This window comes from Palaemon carinicauda, chromosome 7, assembly GCF_036898095.1.
Source record: "Palaemon carinicauda isolate YSFRI2023 chromosome 7, ASM3689809v2, whole genome shotgun sequence".
Classification (NCBI taxonomy): domain Eukaryota; kingdom Metazoa; phylum Arthropoda; class Malacostraca; order Decapoda; family Palaemonidae; genus Palaemon; species Palaemon carinicauda.
In genome coordinates, this window is record NC_090731.1 from 22,290,973 (window position 1) to 22,305,972 (window position 15,000).

Consider the following 15,000-nt stretch of genomic DNA (forward strand, 5'->3'; position numbering starts at 1 on the left):
TAGCCCAGTGAGGAAAGGAAATATCACTCGGTGTAAGCAATAGATCTCTGGAGGCACTGTGCATTGTTCTCGAGTAATATACATCGAGGTTCCTATTTTGATAACAGCCCTTAAGGTGTTCTCTCTCGCAAGGTTTGTATCTAATCAAATAAGGGTTCAGTCTCCAAGAGCCAATACATGTACATTATCTTCCGTTTCTTGTGATTGATACATATAAATGGAGACTTCTCAGAAAGTTCTGCTATGATCCTCATAAATGAGTTTTTCCAGAGTTTTAAATCATCCTGTGAGATTTTATCAATAATAATTAGATTGATACTTTTCTAGGTGGATAATTCACTGATAAATAAAATGAGAGATAACACTTAAATAAAGACACTAGCCATTCCTTTAATTTATGATTCTTTATAGCCCTGCATGTATAAAATAAATATGCGGTTACAGCTCAAAACAAACACATAAATATGCATGAAACGCAAAACTATACAGTAGAGGAAATGAAGACAAAATAACCAAAAAGAAGGGTCCTTTAATAATTTACCAGGTGATCCAAATGAATATGCTATGGGGTAAAAAAAAAAAAAATAGGAAAACTTGCTTTATCTATCTTCCTTTCAAAACACTAAATTTTATGGCTCTCCCAGGAATCACCCGACCACCTCCACCGAAAGGTATGGCAATCCCTTCAAAGGAAAAACTACGCTGCAATCTCCCCGAATCTTGAGACGGCCATGCGGAGAGTCAGAACAGAGCCTTACGTGTTAATGGAATGGGATGTCCACCTCAAGTACAAGTACGAGAGCGACTGTCAGCTGTTCATCCTTCCCAACTCGTACTTCCAGGCAAAGTCTTCGATTGTCCTCAGGAAAGGTTCGCCTTACGTTGCTCTTCTGAACTCTGTGTAAGTTGGAATTCGTGTTGTACCAGTACTGCTGGGAATGGCAAAGTGATCACTGGTCCTTGATTTTTTTTGTTCTAACTGAAAAGCCGTGTAGGTGGCGTTGAATAAACAGGTTTGTGTATATATATAATATATCTGTATATATATGTGTATATATATATTCATATATGTATATATATATATATATATATATATATATATATATATATATATATATATATATATATATATATATATATATATACACACACATTTATAATGCAAATAATCCCGTGTATACACAAATCATGCATATGAATTTATAATATAAACTTACACATACACACACATATATATATATATATAAAAGATAGATAATATATATATATATATATATATATATAATATATATATATATATATATATATATATATATATATATATATATATATATATGTGTGTGTGTGTGTGTGTGTGAATATACATACATATACAGTATAATGTCTGTGTGTGTATCATAGTTTTGTCACTGACACAATCATAGTCATTTCATACTTTCAAACATTAAGCTACAAATATTTTCTAACACCGATTTCCCTTTGACTTAGAAATATCCTTGGCAATTATATTAGAAACGTGTACCTATCCCGACCACGATTCAAAATATATTTCATTTTAATAAAGATGCAACAGCTGATTTATTCCACATGTCATTTTCTAAGTTCATGACGCATAGGTTCGAATCATGGGCGGGGTAAGAATTTCTCCTATATGTAATTCTCCTTGTGTGGAATATGAAGTGAATTTAACATTAATTATTTGGGGGATTAATATTCATAGTTAATTTAATATCAAATATTTGGGGAAATAATAATCATAGTTAATTTAATATCAAATATTTGGGGAAATAATAATCATAGTTAATTTAATATCAATTATTTGGGGGATTAATAATCATAAAAACTAAATTTATAAAGTATTATCGATGTCTCTAATGGATGGAAGTACTAACTCCAAACAAGTCTTCATTTTTCCTTCCATGGCTATAATACATATTTTATGCTCATCATGTGTCAGCTTTCGTAATTCCTACATATATGTGTGCATGCATACATATGCCTACAGATCTTGTATTCGAGTGCATACCTATAACCACATCTACAACCATCCCTTCTTCCTCAAATACATAAGAATAATATAATTTTCTCTCCCTCTTCCTCTTCTTCTAGAATCCTGGAAATGTTGGAATCGGGAATCCTGGAGAAATGGAGTCGCGAAATGAAACGAAAGCGGCAAGACCAATGCAACGTAGAGATAAACCCGGTGGAGTTTAAGACAGTAACGAGCTTAATCATGCTGCTAATTAGTGCGGTCATTACGTCAATCATTGTCATGCCGCTGGAGATGCTGTGGTCGAAGTGGCTCCTGAAGATTATAAAGAGGAAGAGGATTCCTAAAACGGATGTGGAGTCATCAGGAACAGGAGACTCGTCGATATAATAAAGGGAGTGTCTGGATATATATAATATATATATACACATGTATATATACATATATATGTATATACATATATATATATATATGTATATATACATATATATACATGTATATATACATATATACATACATGTATGTATACATATATACATATAAATACATATATATACATATGAGTATATATATAATATATACATATAAACATATATATACAGTATATATATATATATATATATATATATATATATATATATATATATATATATATATATATATATATTCGGTCAGGCTCAGCGGCAACAGGTATAACGACTCAGGGTCTCACCAATAGTTCACAAGCGATTTTTCAATATTGATATCTTGTCTGCAAATGAGATGCCTTTATGAAAACTTTATTAGCAGCTCAAACTTTAGGGGTGAATAATTCAGACAAGGCTGGTCTTGAATCTTCTATAAAAGGCAAACGGTATTCTATAAGCCAAGACATTCACTTTCGCAAAAATCAATGAAATTCGCATAAACCAAGTGAGAGGATGTGGTTTGGTTTAATACATACATATATGTATATGTATATATATATATATATATATATATATATATATATATATATATATATATATATATATATATAATATATATATATACATACACATATGTAGCGTATATATATGTATGAATGTATATATATATATATATATATATATATATATATATATATATATATATATATATGTATGTATTCTTAAAACAAGTTGAGTTTAAATGATCCACGTTAAACAAGCTTTTAAGAACATAATAGTTCCTATATACAAAAACATTCATACATGAAAAGACACCTGGAATTATATATTTGCCATACATCAAGTACATTGCCCCTACTAACAGGTGCCCAGTATACTGTTGTGTGTGTTGTGATTGTCATATTAGTCATCAATATGTATATTAATGTCTCGCAGAATAAACAGATACCCGAGAGCATCAAGAGAAAAGATTGATGTTAACCCGTAAGTCATTTTCATTATGGCTGCTATAGAAAGTGATGGTCGGAAACCATATCTTTATCCAAAAAGTTGTTGAAAAATAAAAGAAATTATCTTTACATTAACATCAAAGAACAATAACGTTAGATTAATAATCTTTAAGAGAAATTTTTAATTCTGCATTAAAAAAGATTAAAATTATGAGGTTGACTTCTTGACAAAAAAAAAAAAAAAAAAAAAAGTCCCGCTCAAGCTCGATTGTTTCTTGTAGAGTCTCAAACCTAACTTTCCTTGTGAGCAAAGGATCGGGGGTTTGGCAGAGCCTGCTGAGTCATCAGTAGCCACTGCTTGGCCCTCCCTGCTCCTTCCTTGGGTGGAGAGATGGCTTGGGTGCTGATCATATGTATATATGGTCAGCCTCTAGGACATTATCCTGCTAGACAGTGCACTGTCACCGTTCCTTGCCTCTGTCATTCATGAGAGACCTTTAAACCTTTAAAAGCCAAAGTAACAGCAGTAGGGGATCCAGCATATGGAGCTTCATTAGTGGTGGACAACGGGGGAGGGTCGGGTGTGGCACCCTACCAGTACTAACCAAACTCAGCTGAATTCCTCGTCAGGCTGGGAGGAGCGAAGAGAAGAAAAGTCACATTTTTTATGTCGGTTACCCCTCAAAATTGGGAGAGGTGCCTTGGTGGATAGATGTCTCTCATTAATAAAAATATATTTCCCTTTGTCTCCAATGGATAAGTGCATAATCTCTTCCATTCCCAACAATATATATACCACTACTAATACCAGCCCCTCACCCTCAAAAATTAATTTCTAATGACTTTCAAATAAAGAAATCAAGAGAATATTAATTATCATGCCTAACAACATAGACCAATATATTTTTCTTAAAACAACAAAATATTGAAAAGTCTTTCCCTCAAAACCACAGAATAAAGAAATAATAATCTGCACGCTACTCTAACTCGAGAACTCAGATAGGCAACTAAGAAATATATTCCCTCATTATCAATTTCAGCGTCATACTGAGTGGAAATACTACAAGTTTGTTACGATTTAGGGTGTGATATAATGTGTACCTATCAAAGGAAAATATAAAAAAATGAATGTAATTACCGGGTAGATCAATATTATGCTCTGAACCTCGAGTAAATCTGTTGCTCATTTGTTGTCTTAAGGCATCCCTTAGAAACTAATCACAATACTTAAATATTAAGATAATTACTACTTTCAAAGCAAAATGACATACAATGAAAAATATATATCAATCATGAATATATAAAGTAAATAAATAAATAGATAGGCAGATTGATTGGGAATGGTTGCCATTCTTGATAGATAGATGTGGATTTATTAGAATATTTTCATAGTACTACAACCCCGTAACATCTATCAACCTTTATACAACCCTCCAGACATCTTCATGACTTTCTACAAGCCTTATTACACCTAACCCATTTTCTATAGACCTTTTTACACCTATTTCCTTTCCTATATAGCTTTATTACATATACAATCTTTATTATGTATACATTCTTTTCTACAACACTTTACTCCTACCGTATTCTAAAACCCTTGTTAAATTTACATCTTTTCCTACTGCATTTGTTATATCGACTACCTTTGACTTACTTGCATCCTTTACTACAACAGTTGTTACATCCACATACTTTCCCAAAACATCTGTCAAAATATGTAACCTTTGATACATAAAAACTTTTCTATAACCCTTATTACACATATATCCTATTTAGCAACCCTTACAACATATGTACCTTTTCTAAAACAATTATTACCCAACACTTTTTACAACTTTTGTTAGGTTTTCATTCTTTAACATAATTTTTTTTTTTAAATCTACAGCCTTTGATAGAACCCTTGTTAAATGTACAAATGTACATCTTCTGATACAACCTTTGTTGTATTTGCTCCCTTTCTCACACCCCTTGTTACATCTATATCTGTTTCCCAGAATCCGTTACATCAACATTTGTTGAATCTATATACTTTCTACAGCCCTTGTCATATTAATATCCTTTATTACATCTACATCCTTTCCTACACCTCTGGTTACATCTACATCCTTTTCCTAGAATCATTGTTATATCAACTTTGTTAAATCTATATCCTTTCTACAAGCCTTGTCATATTTACATCCTTTGATACAACCTTTGTTACATCTACACCCCTTCCCAAACCCAGTGCTACATCTATACCCCTTTCCTAGAACCCCTGTTACATTAATACTTGTTAAATCTACATACTTTCTACAACCCTTGATATATCAATATTCTCTATTACATCTACATCCTTTCCTACACTCCTTGTTACATCTATATCCTTTACCTGGAATCCTTGTTACATCAACATTTATTAAATCTACATCCTTTCTACAACCCTTGATATATCAATATCGTGTATTACATCTACATCCTTTCCTACACTCCTTGTTACATCTATATCCTTTTCCTAGAATCCCTGTTACATCAATATTTGTTAAATCTACATACTTTCTACAACCCCTGATATATTAATATTCTTTATTACATCTACAAGCTTTCCTACACTCCTTGTTACATCTATATCCTTTTCCCAGAATCCTTGTTACATCTGCACCCTTACTAGCAGCAACATGAATGCAGTCGCCCACAGCCTCAAGGTACTTAACAACAACAAGACCCTTGGAGCATCCTCGATCAAATTGCATTACGCAAATAAACATCCTCTGTTGTATGCTCTCGGTACTACTATCTGCACCAGCCTTAATGCCAGTCATGAGAGAGAGAGAGAGAGAGAGAGAGAGAGAGAGAGAGAGAGAGAGAGAGAGAGAGAGAGAGAGAGAGAGAGAGAGAGAAATGTCATAAATCAATAGTTTCTGTACTGAAACTAACCCAATGTGTTCGAAGCTGAAGGTTGTGTTTATTGGCCAATATAATTACTAAAAAGATTATAAAAATAGCTTGCATTTAAAATGATATTTGAATTTAGTTATGCTGAATAACAACCTGGTCTGAGAGAGAGAGAGAGAGAGAGAGAGAGAGAGAGAGAGAGAGAGAGAGAGAGAGAGAGAGAGAGAAATGTCATAAATTAATAGTTTTTGTACTGAAACTAACCCAATGTGTTCGAAGCTGAAGGCTGTGTTTATTGGCCAATATAATTAATAAAAAAAATTATAAAAATAACCTGCTTTTAAAATGATATTTGAATTTAATTATGCTGAATAACAACCTGGTCTGAGAGAGAGAGAGAGAGAGAGAGAGGAGAGAGAGAGAGAGAGAGAGAGAGAGAGAGAGAGAGAGAGAGAGAGATTGATTCAGCATTCCAATGATCACCTGAATTTCAAAACTAAGTGTAGCTGAAGCCTAGGTCAGCCGCGAGCACCCGACAACAATAAAAATAGATTTAACCTTATCAAGGCCGATCTTATAATTCCAAAAGATAATATTTCCCTCGCGCTGGATCGAGTGTAAACACGTCATGTTTTCAAGTGAGCCGTCAGTTGAAGTGAGAGAAACCTTATTATCCTCTGTACAGATCAATCTCTTATTTATCCCCCTACTCGTCCTCCCCCATCCCCGATGAGGCAGAACCACTGCATATGCAGCCAATCAACGTCTCGGTTTCGTTGTCTTTTTCTCCGGTTACTGAGGATCAGAAAGGTTTGGGAAAGAGAAGTGTACTGTTTATAAAATATGAAAATATTAAGGTTTGATTCTAGAGAAATGCATTGTTTATAAAAGAGGAAAATATTAAGGTTTGATTCTAGAGAAATGCATTGTTTATAAAAGAGGAAAATATTAAGGTTTGATTCTAGAGAAATGCATTGTTTATAAAAGAGGAAAATATTAAGGTTTGATTCTAGAGAAATGCATTGTTTATAAATGAGGAAAATATTGATGTTTGCTGAAAGAGAGATGTATTGTTTAAAAAAAAATTAAAATGTTAAGGTTTGATTCAAGAGAAATGCATTGTTTATAAAAGCGTAAATATTAAGGTTTGATGCTAGAGAAATGAATTAGGCTTTTTTTATAATGTCTCAATAACATAGAAATTGAAATTATGAAAAGATGAAAATATTAAGGTTTGATGCTAAAGAAATGCATTGTTTATAAAAGAGGAAAATATCAAGTTTTAATGGTAGAGAAATGTATTGTTTATAAAAGATGAAAATATTAAGGTTTGATGCTAGAAAAATTTATTGTTTATAAAAGATGAAACTATAAATATTTCATGCTAGAGAAATTTAATGTTTATAAAATATCAAAATATAAAGGTTTGATAATAGAGGAATATATTGTTTATAAAATATTAAATTATCAAGGTTTGTTTAACAACAGATGAATGTATCGTTTATAAAAGATGAAAATATTAAGGTTTGATTCTAGAGAAATTTTTTGTTTATAAAAGATGAAACTATTGATATTTAATGCTAGAGAAATATATTGTTTAAAAAATATCAAAATATAAAGGTTTGATAATAAAAGAATGTATTGTTTATAAAAAAGAAAATATTTGTGTTTGATGCTAGTGAAATGCATTTTTTATAAAAGATGAATGTAAAAAGGTTTACAAAAGAGAAATGTGTTGTTTATTAAAGATCAAAATATAAAAGTAGATGATAGAATATTACATTGTTTATAAATATGAAAATACAAAGGTTTGTTGAAAGAGAAAAGTAGTTTATAAAAGATGAAAATACAAAGGTTTGATGAAAGAGAAAAGTATTTTTTATAAAAGATGAAAATACAAAGGTTTGATGAAAGAAAAATGTATTGTTTATAAAAGATGAAAATACAAGGTTTGATGAAAGAAAAATGTATTGTTCATAAAAGAAGAAAATACAAAGGTTTGATGAAAGAGAAATGTATTACTTATAAAAGACGAAAATATAAATGTTCGATGATTGAGAAACTTATTCTTTATAAAACATGGAATTATAAAGGTTTGATGATAAAGAAACTTATCCTTTATAAAACATGAAAATATAAAATGTTCGACAATAGAAAAATGTACTGTTTATAAAAGATAAAAATATAAAGTATTGATGCTAAAGAAATGTACAGTTCATAAAAGATGAAAATATAAAGGATTGATGCTAAAGAAATGTACTGTTCATAAAAGATGAAAATATAAAGGATTGATGCTAAAGAAATGTACTGTTCATAAAAGATGAAAATATAAAGGATTGATGCTAAAGAAATGTACTCTTCATAAAAGATGAAAATATAAAGGATTGATGCTAGAGAAATATACTGTTCATAAAAGATGAAAATATAAAGGATTGATGCTAGAGAAATATACTGTTCATAAAAGATGAAAATATAAAGGATTGATGCTAGAGAAATGTACTTTTCATAAAAGATGAAAATATAAAGGATTGATGCTAGAGAAATGTACTGTTCATAAAAGATGAAAATATAAAGGATTGATGCTAGAGAAATGTACTGTTCATAAAAGATGAAAATATAAAGGATTGATGCTAGAGAAATGTACTGTTCATAAAAGATGAAAATATAAAGGATTGATGCTAGAGAAATGTACTCTTCATAAAAGATGAAAATATAAAGGATTGATGCTAGAGAAATGTACTGTTCATAAAAGATGAAAATATAAAGGATTGATGCTAGAGAAATGTACTGTTCATAAAAGATGAAAATATAAAGGATTGATGCTAGAGAAATGTACTCTTCATAAAAGATGAAAATATAAAATAACTGAAAATGTATCCCATTGTTTACAAAACAGGAAAATTTAAAATTCGATCTTATATAAATGGAATTCGTGGAAAATCTGGTCATAGGGATATGATAATTAAAAAATTAATATCATATCTGAGTATGAGATGTTGGAAACCTCATATAGAGGACTATATAACTAAGAAACATTCATAAATAAAATTAGATAAATTAATCTATGAAAAGTTAGATAATTTCTATAAATGAATTAGGCTATTTTTAATGTCTCTATAGCATAGAAATTGAAATTATGTTCCTCAGAATCACACTTCAAAATTTCTTTAACTCTTATTAATGCATATCACGTGACTCTAGTTACTCTAGTACATGTCTAAATTTCAGAAGAACGATCTAGAATTTCTTTAATACTCTCAGAAATGTAAGTTTTATGTAGCCAATTACGTCATGTACATGTACATCAAGAGATCATTTCCATTGTGAGTCTAAATTAATTCATAACAAGAATTCCACATTTAACACAATTAACTACGTTTCAAGTGTTTATTCAATTATATAAGATGCATTTTTTTGGTTAGTATCAATTTTTTTTCTTGGAAATAACACATGTTACAACTTCGACCTAATGGGAAAAACAAAAGCAGGCAGAAAATTTCAGAGCTTTCAGGAAGATGATGATAGCATTATTGAGTTGAACTAGAGAGCTAATTTGTTATTGTCTTTACATAACTCGCAATTTAATCTATAATTCTCATCATGAACTGCTAACTTTTGGCATTCATAACTACTACAAGGTGTTCAAAAAGTTTTCTCTGCAGTGAGCATTCAAGGCCCATTACTCTCTTACCTCTATCGTCCAAAATACTTACTGCGGAGAGACTTTTTGAACACCCTGTATTTGTAAGACCCTGAAAATCCTCAATAAATGACAATAAAATTAGTAAACAAAATGAGACAAAGTGAAAAGGAAACATTTTCGCTATACTTTGAATACTGACAACAGCAACCGCTTAAGGTAAACATTTTCTATATCAGGCTGATTTTCTCGTTTGAATGTTCATAACACACTATTAAGATAACGCTCAGTTCGAGTTATCTAACCACGTCATCTTTTTAGCTATCAAAATCATATGCACTCAGAGGACCTTTCTTAAAAAAGAAACAACCAGCAGGGCTCAAGTAAAGTAATCTTACCCACTCAGGGGACTGTCCTGAAAACAATCAAAACAGTTCAAGTAAAGTAAGCATATGCACTCAAAGGATTTGTCCAAAAAAAAGGCAAGGTTCAAGTAATCATATGCACTCACGGGACTACCCTAAAAAAATCAGCAAGGCTCAAGTAAAGTGATCTTACCCACTCAGGGGACTGTCCTAAAATCAATCAACAAAGTTCAAGTAGAGTAAGCATATGAACTCGAGGATCTGTCCTAAAAAAGTAATCAGCAAGGCCCAAGTAAAGAAATCATAAGTACTAAGGGGTCTGCCCTAAAAAAAACGATCAGCATGGCCCAAGTAAAGTAATTTTACGCACTCAGGGGACTGTCCTAAAAACAATCAACAAAGTTCAATTAAGCATATGCACTCAGGGGTCTATCGTAAAAAAAATAGTCAGCAAGGCCCAAGTAAAGTAATCGTAAGTAGTGAGGGGTCTGCCCTAAGGAGAGAGAGAAAAAAAATCAGCATGGCTCCTGTAAAGTAATCATATCCACTATGGAAACTGCCCTAAACTGTTAGCAGGGCTCGAGTAAAGTAATTTTCCCTGTAACTGGATACATTTCTGTAGATCTGTAAAGTTTACAGACCTACATACTACCTAGGAACTTCTTCCTTACTAGAGCAGTTAAATGTAGATCAAAAGACGAGACCAGCAGCTTGTCCTTCTTGAGCTCTGAATCTCCTGAAGGAGATCTTGACCTTCAGAGTTAAACATTTTAACTGGTGGATCAGTTGTGTTTATTGAACGTCATCTGGGATGAGAAGTGGGGTGTCCCTCTGTAGCCAAAGTCGTTGGTAAACCAATACGAAGCTCCATAATTGAGGCTTATCGTATAACTTGTTTTGATCTTATTTGTTGCCTTTTTAAGAACTTTGGATCCATTCTATTTCGTTCTGTTGAGACTTTGTTTTCTCATTTCCTAATATCTTTTTTTTTTATTCTCTTACACATACGTTGGTTTGTCTTGACATATCTACCTTATGTATTCCCTTTTTAAGAATTTTGGATTAATTAAATTTAGTTCTGTTGTAACTTTGCTTTCCCATTTCCTAATATTTTTTTAATATTTTCTTCCACATATGCCGGTTTGTCTTGACATATCTATCATACTTGTTTCCTTTTTAAGAACTTAGAATTAATTTTACTTTATTTTGATGCAACTTTGCTTTCCTGTTTACTCTCCTAATATTTCTTCATATCCATTTTTTATATCTTCTTTCACATATGCCGGTTTCCCTTGACGTATCTATTACGTTTTCGTATTACTAAGTCAGGGCAACATATTGTATCTGTTGTCGTTCCTCCTTACTAGCTTAGACTCTAGTTCTTTTTATCCATCTCCTTTTTCTTATTCTTGGGCCAGGCTGTTGTCAACCTCCATGACCCGACGAGAGACTGCATCCTGTATTTGTCTTCTCAACCTTGTGGTATAAACACGAACTTGGACGGGCGGGGGGGGGGGGGGGGGGATATCATATCATTCGGTGAATCATCTTTCGAATAAAAAGTTCCTGGTTTGGTTTTGTTATTTATTATTGACTATTTTCGGAAGTTTTGTGGTTTTTAGAGTAACGAAGGAAGCTGGTGTCACTGAATAAATTAATTGACTCATAATTATATGTATGTGAAACAGACAGAGGGAAAGAGGAATTTAGAATTCCGATTATATCCTTCCCATAATCGTAGGAAATTTCATGTTCCACTTATATTCTTAAAAAACTAAATGAGAGTATATAATTCAAAGCCAAATTTTTAATTGTAACACCAACGTATTATTGCATGACTTGTCAAGAAACGGTAAAGGTCCATTTTATCAGAAATTACGAGTTTCTAATAAGCCAGGTTTTTTTTTTTTTATCGTTTCTCAGTATTTTTTGTTTCTCCTAAACACTTGAAGACTTACATAACCTCCTTAACAAACTGATCTGAATCGCACCAGAATCGAAGCACTTCTACGCATCCTCCATAAATCTTGATTGCCTGTCCGTTCCAGTCCGCATTTTTCTGGACATGATAATCCGTTCCATCCGGGAAAAAATAAAGATAAATTGGCAAGTTGCGTGAAGGTTGCGTAGCGATATGGATCAGTTCAAAACTCTCGTGTGAAGAGAGACTAGAGAGAACTAAAAAGGTGGAGCTAGTCACGACTTTTTTCCACCTTTTTGAGGTTTATCCTTTACTAGTGTACGCGACCCGTAAGAAATGACGCCTGATTATTTAGATAGATAAGCTAACATACGGATATGCACAGATTTAACCCTTCCCATCCGTACCCCTTTCCTAAATCAGCCCGCTGGTTCGGTAGTTTGTGGTAATGTGTGGTTTCCGAGTATATCTCTCGGGGTACTTCCTCTCACCTGGATATGACTACTCCCCCTCCTCCTGAGCGTGACAGGAATGAATATATATATATATATATATATATACACACACACAGTATATATATAGTATATATATATATATATATATACATTATATATATATACATACACACATATATACATTAGAGGAGAGAGAGAGAGAGAGAGAGAGAGAGAGAGAGAGACCAGACACTTGTTCTTTGTTATATATGAGAGATAACTGGAAACTGTTGATGGTTTGTTAAAGATTTCTTTCCATATCGATGGAAATAATAAGAATTTAAAAATAAGGTTAAATAATAATGCTCACACAGAAGACAGTGAAAGAACATGGTATCTTAATTGTTCAGATTCCAGAGGTTCAGCTGCACACAGGAGTCCCAGGCTTACCTCGCTCCTAAGAAATGCAACCTGTCACACCCTTACTACGCGGATAGTAACCGAACAGATAGTGTAAGAAAAAATGGCACAAGAACTCTTCGCGCAAAAAGGTTGGCAGAGTGCACTTCTTCAGAACGAGGTGTATCAGGAATTCCTGTATCCAACTGTACATATCGGACTTACTATACACCTCAATGTCTTCGATTGTTTGGTTATTCTTTTTACCCGTCATTCAAAAAAAATTATTTTTGTAACTATCATACAGGAACGATTAGTGCAAAGGCCCGGGTTGACATAGGACCAGCTTAACCTATACAGTATTTAAACCAACCAACCTTTACCCAGTCTAAGTTTCTTGTAATATTTATTCAAGACAAGTATTCTAACATTCAAAGCTTTTTAACGAGTTTACTCTTCTTCACTCAAGGAGTTAACTATTGCACTGTAATGTTCAAAGGCTACTTTCCTATTGGTAAAGGGTAGAAGAGACTCTTTAGCTATGACAAGCAGCTCTTCTAGGAGAAAGTCAATAAAAAATCAAACCGTTGTTCTCTTGTCTTGGGTAGCGCCATAGCCTCTGTACCGTGGCCTTCCACAGTCCTGGGTTAGAATTCTCTTGCTTGAGGGTACACTATATGTTTCCTTAGTCCTTTCCTCACTGGGCTATTTTCCCTGTTGGAGCCTTTAGGGTTATAGCATACTGATTTTCAATTAGTGTTGTAAGCTTAGCTGATAATAGAGATGATGATAATAATTAAAATGCCAAAAATTAACATTTCGATCAAACAGATATCAACTTAAGAAATTTCTTAACAAAAATATACTTAACGGTCCGATGCCAAAGTTTTAAAAGTTAGAGGGAAAAAATAAGCAAATACAAACAGACACTAAAATGTAAGCAATGCTTAAAAAAGTAAAATTAATACAAAGAGAGAGAGAGAGAGAGAGAGAGAGAGAGAGAGAGAGAGAGAAAACGTGAAATTATAAACTATAATGTGGGAGCGCGAGATGTATGATTCAAAATATGCCTTAATGTCCTAAGCAGCTTCATAAACCAGAAGACATATCAAGATTATCCTTTCTGGAGAAAATAGCAACACACTTAGGGGATGAAAATAAATACGCTACGCAATCATCAGTTGAAGAGATGACTCATTCCTCTCTCTCTCTCTCTCTCTCTCTCTCTCTCTCTCTCTCTCTCCTCCCAAACAATTTCACTACAAATATACAGTTATAGACTCTCAAACCTTATAAAATAACGCGACAGAGTAGGCACAAAGTTCTTGTATTTTAGAATATAATTTTTAAGAACTCAAATAAGAAGTTTAATCATACCTTTGAGCTTCGTAGAGTAATAAACATTTTCTGTTAAATCTATGAATGTAACAAATATGAGAGCATCATCTAAATATGCAATAACAATTTATCAAAACTTTAAATAGATATTTTCTGGTAAGTGTTTAAGTAGTTTGCAAGGCAACCACGTGACATATGATTCACCCCCTCTCTCTCTCTCTCTCTCTCTCTCTCTCTCTCTCTCTCTCTAAGTACATAACATATGTAGTTATACACATGAATATATACAATATACACATACACACACATATATGTATATGTAAATATATATATATACTATATATACTATATATATAGCCCTATAGGGACTATACACAAATATATATATGTATATATACACATATATACGTTTATACACACACGTAAATATATCATATGTGTGTAATGCTTTCTTCCTTAAATAATCTGGCATAATATACTACAAGTATTCACCTTCCATGAGACTAACAACAATATAAGATCTAGGATTCACAAAAAAAAAAATAATACTGAAGGAAAGAACTTAGTAGATCATACAGCACTTCCAGGAAATGGGGAAGAGAAACTGCAATAACTTTATAAGTCAGATCATTCTTTGCAAAAAGGGAATGGAAGTGTCGAATGACAGACCGCTATAAGACGCTTG

General features: G+C 32.5%; 1 protein-coding gene and 1 long non-coding RNA gene across 3 annotated transcripts in view; one reads left to right on the forward strand and one right to left on the reverse strand.

Annotated features, from left to right (window-relative positions):
* Positions 1 to 15,000, reverse strand: part of LOC137643522 (uncharacterized) — a 258,792-nt gene that overhangs the window by 140,642 nt on the left and 103,150 nt on the right. The gene's annotated exons all lie outside the window — the stretch shown is intronic.
* Positions 1 to 15,000, forward strand: part of LOC137643736 (probable glutamate receptor) — a 24,666-nt gene that overhangs the window by 8,124 nt on the left and 1,542 nt on the right. The window contains exons 6-10 of the mRNA XM_068376437.1: positions 645 to 901; positions 2,110 to 2,218; positions 5,966 to 6,028; positions 9,480 to 9,541; positions 12,989 to 13,175. Coding sequence (XP_068232538.1) covers positions 645 to 901; positions 2,110 to 2,218; positions 5,966 to 6,028; positions 9,480 to 9,541; positions 12,989 to 13,175 — 678 coding nt within the window. The remainder of the gene's footprint in view (positions 1 to 644; positions 902 to 2,109; positions 2,219 to 5,965; positions 6,029 to 9,479; positions 9,542 to 12,988; positions 13,176 to 15,000) is intronic.